The 13,870-nt window shown below is 42.6% G+C and overlaps 1 protein-coding gene and 1 non-coding gene across 2 annotated transcripts; one reads left to right on the top strand and one right to left on the bottom strand.

The window, feature by feature from the left end:
- Positions 1 to 656: 656 nt before the first annotated feature.
- On the bottom strand, positions 657 to 762 carry LOC125590916. Its single transcript, XR_007326916.1, has one exon. It is a non-coding gene; the product is annotated as a small nucleolar RNA R71 (small nucleolar RNA).
- Positions 763 to 4,298: 3,536 nt separating this feature from the next.
- Positions 4,299 to 9,527, top strand: LOC111214369. The gene is made up of 6 exons (XM_022717135.1): positions 4,299 to 4,395; positions 7,353 to 7,799; positions 7,867 to 8,219; positions 8,310 to 8,583; positions 8,751 to 8,947; positions 9,108 to 9,527. The coding sequence occupies exons 1-6, from the start codon at positions 4,299 to 4,301 to the stop codon at positions 9,525 to 9,527; spliced, it is 1,788 nt and encodes a 595-aa protein (XP_022572856.1).
- The last annotated feature ends 4,343 nt before the right edge of the window (positions 9,528 to 13,870 follow it).

The following is a 13,870-nucleotide window of genomic DNA, read 5'->3' as shown; positions in this document are numbered from 1 at the left end:
GTAGAGGTCAACGTTCCACATCGCTCGACGCAACCACATCGTCGTCGATCGATACGCACAACCAACCGTCGACCGACACCAGACCTTCATCGTCGATCGATCCCAATCGCTCGACAACGATTGATACTACACCGCGTACGTCGATCGATACCGTGTCGTCAAAAATGGTAAACATTATTATTCTAACACAGGACGAGAATGGAAACATGTATGACCAGGACGGTCATCTGCGTAATGCAACATCTCAGAAATAGACGCTCAGGGGACTGTAATCCCTGATGCTAATGCTACAGGAGCTGCTCAACCTGTAGATGAGGACGCTCGATCGAAACCACTGGCCGACTACAATCGCCCAGATGAGTACTATTCCAACAGATCAGCTATTCGACTTCCGGAGATCCAGAAGCAAAATTTTGAGCTGAAGCCTCAATACTACACTCTCGTGTCGCAGATACCCTACTCTGGGTTACCGCACGAGCATCCTATGGACCATCTGGAACGGTTCGAGGACTACCTGCTGTGCAAGCTCTTCAGATACAGGCTGAATGGAGAAGCGATGCACTGGCTTAGGCAGCAACCCACAGGATCTTTAACATCCTGGGCCGACATCAAGAATGCTTTTTTACGAAACTTCTTTGATGAGGCGCGCGCTGAAGAACTTCGGAATAAAATTTCCACATTCTCGCAGGATGCTGGAGAATCCTTCAAAGATGCATGGATTAGATTTAGGTTCTTCCAGCGAGACTGTCCACACCACGGATTTAACGAAGTGCAGCTGCTAAGCACTTTCTTCTGAGGTCTCGCCTTACAATATCAAATGGCTCTTGATACGGCGAGTAAAGGAAACTTCACTACTCGGAATCCGTTGGAAGCTGTGAGACTTATCGAAAACCCTTCTAACAGCAGCAGCACCAAAAACACTGACTCTGAACGGAAGAAGTCTGTAGCCTCTATCGGGAAGGAACAGATGGATGAAGTAAGAGCTAAGTTAGATGTGGTGCACAAGCTTCTTAGGAAGCAAGTCTGTTCAGCTGAAGGAGAAGTAGCAGATACGGAAGGAGAAGAAAATGTGAACTACATCGGAGGTACCGGATTCCAGAAATTTGGAAACAAGGGCAGAAACAGAAACTTCTTTGGAAATGGTCAAAGAAGTAACCAAAGTTCACAATTTCAAAAACACTTCAACAACAGCAAAAGCTACTCGAACTCCTACTACCAGAATCCACCACCCCAGACTCAGGAAAGCAAGATCGAAGAGATGCTTGATCGAGTAATGTTGGGACAACAACAAATCACCGTGGATTTCAATGGTAAAATAGACTCCGCCTACAACAATCTGAAGGACAAGAAATTGAAGGGAGAAGGTTAAGGAAAAGAAAGGAGAAAATCCCTAAGATCCTTAAGAGGGAAGCTAACGAGAAGGAGATGGATGGTTTCACTAAAAGAATCCTCAAAATCCCAATCGAAAAAGCTTTTGATGAAGCTTACTTCACACACCAGTTGTGGATGTTCTTCAGAGAAACAAAGGTAACTGAGGAGGACATTAGGAGAATGTTTCATCAAGTCAGAGAGAAGATGAAACACAGAATCACATTGACGAAGAAGAGTGATCCTGGGAAGTTTGCAATACCATGCGTAGTCAAGGGTGTTGAATTTCCCCATTCAATGTGTGACACAGGAGCATCAGTTAGTATCCTCCCTAGGATCATGGTAGACCAGCTTGGTTTGACCATCGAGCCTTCAACAGAATCCTTCACCTTCGTGGATCTTTCAGAAAAACGATCAGGAGGTATCATAAGAGATCTGGAGGTACAGATTGGTAATGCCCTTGTCCCTGTAGATTTTCATGTCCTAGACATCGAGCTTAACTGGAACTCTTCACTTATGCTTGGAAGATCTTTCCTAGCTACAGTAGGAGCCGTATGTGACATGACCAAAAACAAATTGTGTCTGACGCTGATAGACCCCAACATCCACTACGATCCTATCCGACCTAAGAGAAAGATTATTAATTCTGTGGATTACGGGAAAGAACTTGGCTTCATTGGCGCATGCCATTGTGGAGCAGAGTATGAATCGGAGTACAAAACATAGTACTCGGAATCGATCGACACCCCCACTTTTCCATCGATCAATTCCAATGAGTCAACTGTGACCGATGACCTCAACAACACATCACTCGACGTAAAGCAGCCGGTTGACCATTTCACTCCACCTAATCATTGTTACCCCCACTTTGCCTTCCAACCTCCAAGCAAGAGAGGACGTGATGACTATTCCATAGGCAGTTGGGCAGACAGTGGTTTCCATGAAAGTTTTGCAGTTGACACTATAATTACTTCATCTAACGAGGAACTTACAGAGGAATACGAAGAGGATTATTGGAAAGAACGTGCAATAGAAATGTCTTTGCAGGATGAATGATTTGAAACACATAAGTTCACAAACACGTTTCCAACATCGATCGCCGAAGTGCACTCCACATCGGTCGATACCCACCTTCGTCCAGCAAAACAACCGCTCACATCGATCGACACTCATACAGGAACATCGATCGATATTCGCGCCGCAGCGAAAATTCAGGAGCATGAGAATATTCCCTCTCCAACTAGGTTTAGAGATACCTATATAAAACGTTTTGCACTCCCGAAACCACCTTCACACACCAGAGCAGACACACAAGCAAAAAATATGAACACTCTTCCATCTACATCAACAGGAAAATCCATGAAGAGCGATCATCACAAGAACACAAGTTCTGCAGAAATTACTCTGCCATCGATCGATGCATCTGTATCTACATCGATCGATACTACTCTAAACCCTAATATTTCTATTTCCAAATTGAATGATAATGCAAACATTGATTACGGTTTTCTAACACCTGATGAATTTGGTATTTTCAGGGACCTAGATGGCAACGCACGTGCAATGGATGGAAGGATCTTACAAGTGTCCAGAGAGGACATAGCAGATATCCTTCAAGTAGCCAATGGACCTGACAACCTATTCTCACAGCAACGTGGCACTCCAGACGTCATTCAAACAGATCCTACCAACCACATCGGAGTCACCACAACAGAAATCAATTTAGATCTATCACGCCAACCAAAAGTGCAAGCATCGATCGACGGGACAACTGAGACATCAATCGATAGGGTAACACACCCGTCGATCGATAGGGATGACCCGATGTCGATCGATAGACGTTATGAATTTGGAAACCGCGATTTTGACATATACGGAGCCAGAAAGTTCACTTGGGAACGAAGGGACGAGTATGGAGTCTACAGAGATGAGTGTGGACACGCACGAGGCATAGCTGGTGAGATGATACCTGTCACAAAGGATGACATCATGAAATTACTGGAAAGAGCATCTCTTTTTCAACAGAGCCACATCGGTCTTCCAGAACATGCCACTTCCTTCACACTCACAAGACTGGCACCAGAACTCTACACCAAAGATGAAATCAACGAGGTGGTGACTGGTATTTGTGGAGCTCCGGAAAAACTGGGAGAGGAGCTCAAATCATTGGTAGAAGATACACATCAACCTTTGGATAGAGGCTGCAATGAGCTTTTTTGAAGTATGGCAGAAATGAGGACAGAAATTGAGAGTTTACGTCAGCAACTTGAGAAGGAAGCCACGACCTCAGCATCGATCGACGCCCCAAATGCACCATCGATCGACGTCAGTCTTCCTGCATGCCAGATCCCTGCAGAACAGCAATGTTCAGCACAACACAAGGATGAATGGGAAGTCTCATACATCGACACAAGGATAAACGACGTGTATTACCCGCTCAACAACAACGTGGACTGGCTAAGCACTAAAATCGAGCTACTACAGCAAGATCAGGATACCATTCGCAAGAAGGACCAACAACCAGCCACATCGATCGACATGTGTACAATCACATCGCTCGACGCTAAGGTCTCAACCATGAATGAGAGGCTGAGGACTTACGAGGACATGCATGACCGCTTTATATCACCAGTCATGATAGATTTAAACAAATTGTCAAGTCAATTACTTCATGCCCAAAAGGATATTGATAACATTACTAATCAAAATTTTTTGCAGGCAAAATCAGCATCGATCCACAGGCTACGAGGGCTTTGGATCGATGGGACGAATCCTGTGGAGTTACTTCCCTACACACCAGCAGAGGTTGACAAGATCACATCCAAGATCTACACTACTATAGACACCATGGAGGAATGACTAGACAAACGCTGCGATGACATCTACTTTCCATTCGACAACAAAATCAGTGGACTAGACAGCCACGCAGAATGGCTAGAGAAAGAAGTCAAAGCTATTCAGAGTCAACTCGCAGTTCAACACCAGATATCAGAATCGATCGACAGGACGCGAGGAAATCGCTCGATGGTAAGTCGCCGAGATCGACCGACGAACACATAATCGCATCGATCGACGCCGAGTCTACACCAGCTGGCGAGCAGCTGATACACAAGACGATAGAGTCAATGCAAAAGGAACTGACAGAACTTTCAGCATACGCCTATGACAACATAGGTTGGCACCAGTTCAGCATTGACAACATTCAAGATAGGCTACAAAACATCTCCAATATACTTGAGAAGATGGATGACAAATGGACAAGAAATGATGAGGCCACAAGAAGTTTCATTGAATCTTGGTCCAGAATGTGCAGAGATGACGTGGATGCTTGTTTTCCAACAAGCAGCTGTTTCTCCACCAAATAGCCAATCACTACCACAGTCAAGCTAAATGACTATAACCAAGCGCTGAGTGGGAGGCAACCCACTATTAGGTATTTTATTTTGGTTTTATTAGCTAGCATTTATTTACTTTTGTTTTATTTCTTTCAGATTTAGGAGACCCAAGTAGGAGGACCTGAATATCGACCGCCGACTAGACGTCGACATCGCTCGACATGGAGAACCACACGACGATCGATGTAACATATTCCCATCGATCGATATCTAACCCGGTCAGATGTATCTTCCCTACTTGTTACATTTTGTACATCATGAACTATTTCATCATAACTCCGGCTGAGTTACATTGGGACAGTGTAATTTAAGTCTGGGAGGAGATTTACTGATATAATTTATTTTATTCTTATATAAAAAGAATTTTAATAAATTATGCTTAGCTATTGAAAATAGCGACTATAATCTTATATTGATTTAAACTTGAATATCTAACCAATCTTTAGCACCATTTTAGATTTACTGATTGCAAATAGCATTATAGATGCTAAAGCAGATCAACCTATCAACTACACACTTGCCTTGAAACGCATGAAGCAACCAAAGCTGATTTCCAACACTAAACCTGACATAACCGCTTGTCTTGGGGCTTGGTATACATGGGATCAGATTCTTCAGACAAGTCTGGAAGGTAACGCCTGGTGTAGATTATATATCACATTTTATCTCTCTAAATTTCGACCCTAGAATAGTTAGTGAGTTTATATATAAAAAAAAAGATCTATTGTTTACTTAGGATGAGTCTGAACAGGACTTGGTGGCTGAAACCATTAAGGCTTGATTCATAAAGACTCCAATAAAAGAGTTCGAAACAGGACTTGGAGGCGGCAATCTTCAAGGCTCGCTTTCGCAAGGAACTCTTGGATATAGGTCAAAAAGAAGTGAACAGAGCTTGGTGGCAACCACCATTAAGTTTTGATTCATGGAAGCCTGTCCAATCTTGGTCACTGATCCTGCAATGGAAGCAGACTTTGTCTCAAGAGAGAAAATTAGAGAGAGAGAAACTAGGAACTAACTTTTACCTGCAGCTCCAGATACTTGTCTGAAATCCTTGCATCCTATGATCGATACTCCCAAGGTAAAGCATTCACTTTATATTTATGCACAGAAATGAAGTCAGTAGAGGGGATGTCAGATGTGAATTTATGAGTTGTGTTATGTTAGAAATGGTTGCTAAGCTAGGATATTGCATAGTACGCTTCTGTGATTTGGACCTTTTAAATGTGGTTGCAAAATTGTTGAGGAAAAGATTTCTTGCTTTAAAATTATAAGTCCCTAATATTTTGAAACCACTTTCAGAGAAAATGCATGTATGTTTTGCTTGAGGACAAGCAAAAGAGTAAGTCTGTTTTCTACTCTTCTAGGTATGTTTTCAGGTTCACGTGCATTTCGGACTAAAGCTATGACTTTGGAGCATTTTGGAGCTTAAAGGACATTTCACCCGAGCTGACCATGTAGAGGTCGACGAGAGGAAGAACAATCGATCGATGCGCATCAGTGCTGAAGATCGATTCCAGGAGATACCTCGACAAATGAAGATTAATATCGATCGATGTACACAAGTACCATCGATCGATGTCGAGACATAAACACGCGACATTTTGGATTCAGCAGACTTAAAACCCAAGGCCAAGCCAAATTACAAAAATGCCCTGACGAGTTTTTAACCTAGTAGATTATATACTGCCTAAGGTTTTTGACGGCAGGGAGACCTTTTTTGTTACAAGTTTTACTTTGAGAGAGAAGAGAGTTTGAGAGAAGATCACTTGTGATTGGAACTCCTTGTTATCATTTCTTTTCATCTATACTATGAGTTTCTATTTCTTAATTGTTATGAATTGCTTTGCTATGTCTGAGTAGTTCAATTATTAGATCCAGGGTTCATATAGGTTTGTGGGATTAGCCCCAAACTATATATCTGCCTTGTTGTGATATTCATGATAGATTTGTATTCATTGCTTGTTTTAGCCTTGCTAACTAGAACTTGATCATAGGATTGCATATTCAAGCACCCTTGTTATCCCATCCTGACATCTATCTATCATATTAGGACTGCTAGAGAGGGCTAACCGCCAATTTAGTATCTTAGTAGGGCATATCATACTCGCGCATAGGCCTGGCTAGAACCCGTCGATCGATGTCCTCAACTGACTATCGATCGACGTTGGCAAAGATGTATCGGTCGACGTCCCAATAGGACCATCGATCGACACTCTTTCGTTGTCGACATACTAACCGTTGAGACACGAGATCTAGTTTGTTAACCAGTGAAACATGCGACAGCTGATCACTGAGTTAAGCGGTTGAGCTCTAATATATCATGCATGCAACAAATAGGCATCTATAGGTATTATAATCTCCAACACCTGAATAGTGGCCCTGCATCTAATATCATTTCCAACCAAGTTACATTTACTAGTTACTTCGGTTGTTACTATTGCTATTTCATTTAGACATTTACAACTCTTAGAATTAATAAACACTAGATTTAATTGTTCCCTACCTCCTTGTGGATTAGATCCCTAAGTACTACATCTGAACCTCTTTTTATGAGAGTAGCACTCCTTAGGGTAATTTGAGTGGTATCAGTACACGATAGTCCAGTGCATGGAGATCATCCCGCAGCTCATGCATCTCCTGCCGCTCATATTCCACCGGCCCCTACAGCTTATATTCCACCGGCCCCTGCCGCACCTATTCCGGCAGCACAACCTCAACCAGCGCCAACCGATCCAGCTAAGATAGCACTTCTGGAACTGATGGCTGAGATGGTGAATTTGCAATATCAAGCATTGAATGCACAGCAAGAAGCACAGCATGCTCAGCCAGCTCCAGTACCTACCACTTCTCACCCGGACTTCCTGAAGATAGTCATGATTATGAAGAACTTGGGGACGAAGCATTACCAGGAAGGCACTGATCCCTTTGAAGCTGATGCGTGGCTTCACAATCTCGAACAGAACTTTGCTGCAACCCGTTGTCCGGAAGAATTTAAGAAGGATGTGGCTGTTTACTATCTAGAAAAGGACGCCATCAGTTGGTGCTTATGCGTAGAGAGGAACTTTGGAGACTTCAATCTAAGTTTGGGATGACTTCCGTACAGCGTTCGTTCGAAAGTACTTCCCACCGGAAGCCCCTGATCGATTGGAGATTAAATTCATGGAGCTAGTTCACGGAGGATTATCTGTTAGGAAGTATGAGGCAGAGTTCACCCGTCTCAGGAAGTATGTCCACTATGGTCGAGTGGACGAGATGATGATTATCCGTAAGTTCCTTCGAGGACTTAACCCATATATCAGGAGCAGACTTGAGGCAGTAGAGTTTCATAGGCTTTCTGATCTTGTTGAGCGTGCTGTGAATGTTGAGGAGGCCATTGCTGCTGAGAGAGCTTCTTCTAGCAATCCCGCACAACCTAGACGTCCATCTGTTCCGTTCCAGCCTCAGCCGCATTCTGCTGTGCAGCGAGGACGGGGAGGTAGAGCTTTTCGGGGATGTTGATCTGAAGGTCCTAGACCTAGAACCCCGACTTGTTTCACTTATGGCCAGCTGGGCGATATTAGGAGAGATTGTCCGACCGTGGGACAGTTCCAACCGGCTGTACCATCTCACATCACTTGTTTCACGTGTGAAGAGGGAGGACATTACGTGACATCATGTCCACGCACTCATCTTGCTGAGCCTGTTGTTTCGAGTGCTCGACCCGTCAGACCAGTTAACCCACCTTTACCCTTACCTCCTGCTAAGTGTCAAGCCACTTCTGGTAGGGCTTACGCTTTAGAGTTACCAGGAGCATCCGGACCACCTCAGGCTCTGATTTCAGGTTTGTTTTCTTATCCAATTGAGTGTTGCATAATTTTTAAATGATTGGTGAATTAGTGATATAAAAATATTATAAAAGTGGTTGAGTAAGTAATTGATGGTAAAGTCAATTATTGTCAAGGACTTTGCTTGTGGGTGGAATATCCGCCCACATCCTTTTCGATTCAGGAGCAACACATAGTTTTGTAGCTCCCGAAGTAGCATCCAGATTCGATGGAGAATTCAAGGTGAATTTATCCATTCCCGTTCTAACTCCCGGAGATCAAGTTCTTGAAACTGAAGTCTGTATTCTAAGAGTTCCAATCATTATCCAAGATATGGTTTTTCCTGCTCATTTGTTAGTTCTCCCATCAGAGAGGTACAAGGTAATCTTAGGGATGGATTGGCTGTCAAGTTATTGAGCTAACCTTGATTCGAGGGAAGATTGTTTTTGAGAGAGATACCCAACCCCCTTTAGCTTACCATGGCATAGTACCAAGTGTTGGAGCGTCATTAGTGTCAGCATTGAGAATTGAAAACCTTTAGGAGAAGGGTGAAGAAGTATACTTAGTGACTTTAGTTGTTGGACCAGTAGAAGACGAGAAAGAGCAGAACATGGAAGAAATACCAGTAGTCAGAGAATATGAGGATGTGTTTAAGGCATTAGAGGGATTGCCGCCGTCTAGGAGTAACCCCTTTAGTATAACCTTAGAACCTGGATCATCTGCAATAGCGAAGGCACCATACCGAATGGCACCAGCAGAACTCGCTGAGTTGAAGCATCAGTTAGCTGATTTGTTAGACAAATGTTTCATACATCCTAGTTCATCACCATGGGGAGCACCCGTGCTATTTGTAAAGAACAAAGACGGAAGCATGCAGTTATGTATTGATTATCGTGGAATCAATAACGTAACCATAAAAGACAAGTACCCACTCCTAAGAATTGATGAGCTATTAGACTAGTTACAAGGCGCAAGCTGGTTTTCGAAGATTTATTTAGCTTCGGGTTATCATCAGATTCCGATTTCCGAAACCGATATCATGAAGACCGCCTTTAGAACCCACTATGGACACTTTGAGTTCGTAGTAATGCCTTTTGGTCTTACCAATGCCCCGACTGCATTTATGCGACAGATGAATGAAGTATTTCCGGATTACCTGGATGAGTTTGTTATCATATTCATTGACGACATCCTCATATATTCCCGAAGTGCAGAAGAACACAAAAGGCATCTACGACTAGTTTTGGAGCGTGTCCGAGATCAAAAGCTTTTTGCTAAGCTTAGTAAATGTCGTTTCTGGAAAATAGAAGTTGGCTTCTTAGGACATCGAGTGTCAGAAGAAGGAGTTGCCGTCGATCCAGAAAAGATAGCTGCTTTTAAAGAATGGCCGCATCCGACTTTTGTTACCGAGATTCGAAGCTTTCTCGGATTGGCCGGCTATTACAGAAAGTTTGTCCAAGCATTTGCAAGCGTATCAAAGCCTTTGACTCGTCTTACCGGTAAAGGGATTGCTTATGAATGGAGTATAGAAACCGACGAAGCATTCGAAAAGTTAAAAGAAGCTTTAACGACTGCACCTATCTTAGCCTTGCCTAAGCCTAACCAACCATAAACCGTGTATACGTATGCATCTCATGTTGGTTTAGGTTGTGTGCTGATGCATGACGATAAGGTAATCGCCTATGCATCTAGGCAACTAAGAAAGCATGAAGTCAATTATCCGACACATGACCTAGAGATGGCTGCAGTAGTATTTTCCCTTCGGATTTTGGGATCATATTTGTATGGCGAGAAGATCTAAGTGTTCACTGACCATAAAAGCCTTAAGTATCTTTTCACTCAACCTGATCTGAACCTAAGGCAAAGACGATAGATGGAGTTCGTAGCTGATTACAACATGCAGATCCTATACCATCCAGGAAAAGCCAACGTTGTTGCTGATGCGTTGAGCAGAAGGAAAGTTGATGTGGATATTGAAAAAGAACTCCAGGGCCTAGAAGCAGAATTCAAGGATGTTAGTTTAGCTGCCTTAGAAGGATAGGAAAGAGAACCTCTAGGACTACAAGCAGTAAGCCAAGCTGGTTTACTTTCTCGTATCTGAGAATATCAAATGAGAGATGTGAACCTGAAGAAAATACAAGAGCAGTTGAATGAAGGAAACTTCGGAGGATATCAAGTTGCAAGTGATGGAACTTTGTTGCTCAATGGTCGAGTAACTGTTCCGAAAGGGGAAGGACTTCAAGAGGAGATTCTAAGGACTGCACACCATTCTCTCTTAAGCATTCATCCCGGGAGCACAAAGATGTATCGAGATATCAGAAGATATTACCACTGGCCAGGGATGAAGAGAGATGTTGCCATATGGGTTTCTCAGTGCCAGACTAGCCAACGGATAAAAGCTGAACACCAAGTCCCAGGTGGCTTACTTCAAAGCCTATCTATCCCTGAATGGAAATGGGATGCAGTAGGGATGGACTTTATATCTGGTTTACCTCGAGCACCTGGCCGTGGGAATGATACAGTTTGGGTGATTGTCGATCGTCTCACCAAATCTGCTCATTTCCAACCGATGAAACTTACAGACAAAGTTGAGACGTTAGCAGAGCTGTATTTGGAGGAAATAGTAAAGCTTCATGGGGTACCAGCAAATATAGTTTCAGACTGAGACCCGCACATTACAGCTGATTTTGGCGAGCCTTTCAACAAGCCTTGGGAACTGATTTGCATATGAGTACAGCGTTTCATCCAGAATCGATGGCCAAACCGAAAGAACCATTAGAACTCTGGAAGATCTGTTAAGATTGTGTATCCTCGACTGGAATGGTCCTTGGGAAAAGATTTTGCCGCTGATAGAATTCTCCTACAACAATATCTACCACTCTAGTATTGGTATGTCACCATACGAAGCATTGTATGGTCGACCTTGTAGAACGCTTGTATGTTGGGCAGAAGTTGGTGAGAGAAGAATTCTTGGTCCAAAAATAGTAGATGAGGCTGCAGAAAAAGTAAGGATAATTCAAGCTAATATGAAGAAGGCTCAAGACCGACAAAAGAAGTATGCAAACCGCGGTAGAAGAGAAGTCATTTTTGCAGTAAATGATTTAGTCTTCTTGAAAGTAGCTGCACGGAAAGGAAATGATCGATTTGGAAAAATTGGGAAACTAGCTACTGGTTACATTGGGCCGTACCGAATTGTCGCCAGATTTGGAGAAGTAGCCTATAGACTAGAACTTCCACCCGATATGCCTATGCATCCGGTATTTCATGTATCGATGTGGCATAAGCATATACCAGATCCGAATATGGTCGAGCTGCAGCGACCAGAGAACTTGCAACCTAACCTCACTTATCCTGAAGGTCCTTTGCAGATACGCGAGCGTCGTATCAAGAAATTGAAGAATAGGGAAATTTCGCAAGTTCATGTATTTTGGGGAAAGGGACAGAGAGTTGTTATAATATGGGAGGATGAAGATAAGTTCCGACTTGATTACCCGTAACTCTTCTCAGATACCCCAGTCGTCCAGTAAAAGGTGTACACTTGTATTTTGAGAATTCAGGGACAAATTCTCTTAAGGGGGGAAGAGTGTAATAACCCTCATTAGCCAATAAATTTTTGGTCGAGAAAAATCCCCCTCGACCAGTTTTTAGTTGGTTCGACAAGGATTAATAAAAATAAAAATCGACCCGGTAGATTAATTTTTCGTAGGGACTATCTTGTGGTTGAAAGACCTTCACTTGATAGTTTGGCCGAGTCTTAAATATTTTGGTCGAATTTTTATTAATCTGGAAGAGATTTTCCGAGAACAAGACGAGAGCCAAAGACAAGGAATATTTAGTTGAAAAATAATTTAAAATTATCGACCAACTTCCGAAATAATTTTAGAACTAAGTTATGTCCTTCACCAGCCTGGTTGTGCACTTATTCAGTCTTAGACTTGCACCTGCCTGCTTGCCTAGCTTCTTCAGTAACTGGCACATGACAATCACAAGCTGCCTGCTTGCCTTGTTTCTTAGATTGTCATGTGAGAAGCACATGAAAGGGCTGGAGTTTCTTCAGGTTAAGGAAAAGACAGCAGCATGTGCTGAGAGTGATGAAGCAGCTGGCCAGCTGTCCCCACTCAGCCTAGCTTTGTCCTGAGTGAAACCCTCACCTGAAGCAAGCTCACCTCATATTTAACCCCTCTCCAGCTGCTTCCCACGTTCAGAACCCTGCAGAAAAACCTTGAGAATTTCAGAGAGAAAGAGAGAAAGAGGAACAGAAAAATCAGTGAGGAAAATCAGAAAAATAAATCAAGAAAAATTTTGGTGGTGACCTAATCTTCAACCTTAGCTCAGTTTGTTACCTTGAGAAAGATCAGAAGGTGAGATTTTTAAATAAAACCCTAGACCTAGTTGAGTTCAGATCATGATCAGACCTTGATCTTTCTCTTTGATCAGTCCAGCCGCAAGCTTACCTTGGAGAAAAAGATCAGCTGAGGCCATCTAATCCCTTGGTTCGTCTTGCTAAGCTTTTTTGGTCTCCTTGCCTCAGTCAGTATCTGATCAGAACAGTTGATGTTTAGTTAAGGTCTTGGTCGGATCAGTTGTATAAGTTCTGATACAGTTCAGTTCTTGTTAATTTCAGTGTGAATCAACCTCTTAGAACCACCAGCTATGATGTTTTGATCTGGCTTTGAGTAAACCGATTTGAACTCAGTCTGATCTTGTACTGAACTTTGGTAGACTGACTAGAACCGAGCTGAACTTGTATAGTCTGAGCAGAACCAAGCTTGAACTGATCTGATTTAAGGTGTTAAGGCATGAACCGAACTGATCTTGTGATCATACCACTCTGTTTCAGGTCAGAGGTAGAGTAAAGCTTGAAGTATACAGTCCTGTCCATTCAGTCTCTTGGTATGCCACAATCAAGGGAGTCGGATGAGTTGTTAAGTTAAACCATAGTGACCGATCAGAACCTTGTCCATTCTCAGGTCCATTCAGCCTTGTTCAAGTGGAACTCAAGTCTTGTCCAATCCAGTTTCAAGAATGTTCTTTAGCTGAGTCTAGACAGATGTTGAGATAGATCATGAATGAGTCCTTGATTAAGTTAGTAAAGTGTCTGAACATTTAAGAATGGTGTTGTGTTTACTCATGGTAAACACTTACACTTAAAGAATAATGTTTAAGTGAGGTTAATCCTAATCTTAGTACTTGTTCTCAAGTACTAATCTTAACTATGAAATAATCATGGCTAGGATTAATCTTGGATTAATTAAAAATTAATATGAGATTAATTAAGGATTAATTATGATTTATTAAGGATTA

The sequence above is a fragment of the Brassica napus genome, chromosome C7, assembly GCF_020379485.1.
Source record: "Brassica napus cultivar Da-Ae chromosome C7, Da-Ae, whole genome shotgun sequence".
NCBI lineage: Eukaryota > Viridiplantae > Streptophyta > Magnoliopsida > Brassicales > Brassicaceae > Brassica > Brassica napus.
Note: the sequence above shows the minus strand (reverse complement) of the source record. Positions and strands in the feature narration are given on the sequence as shown.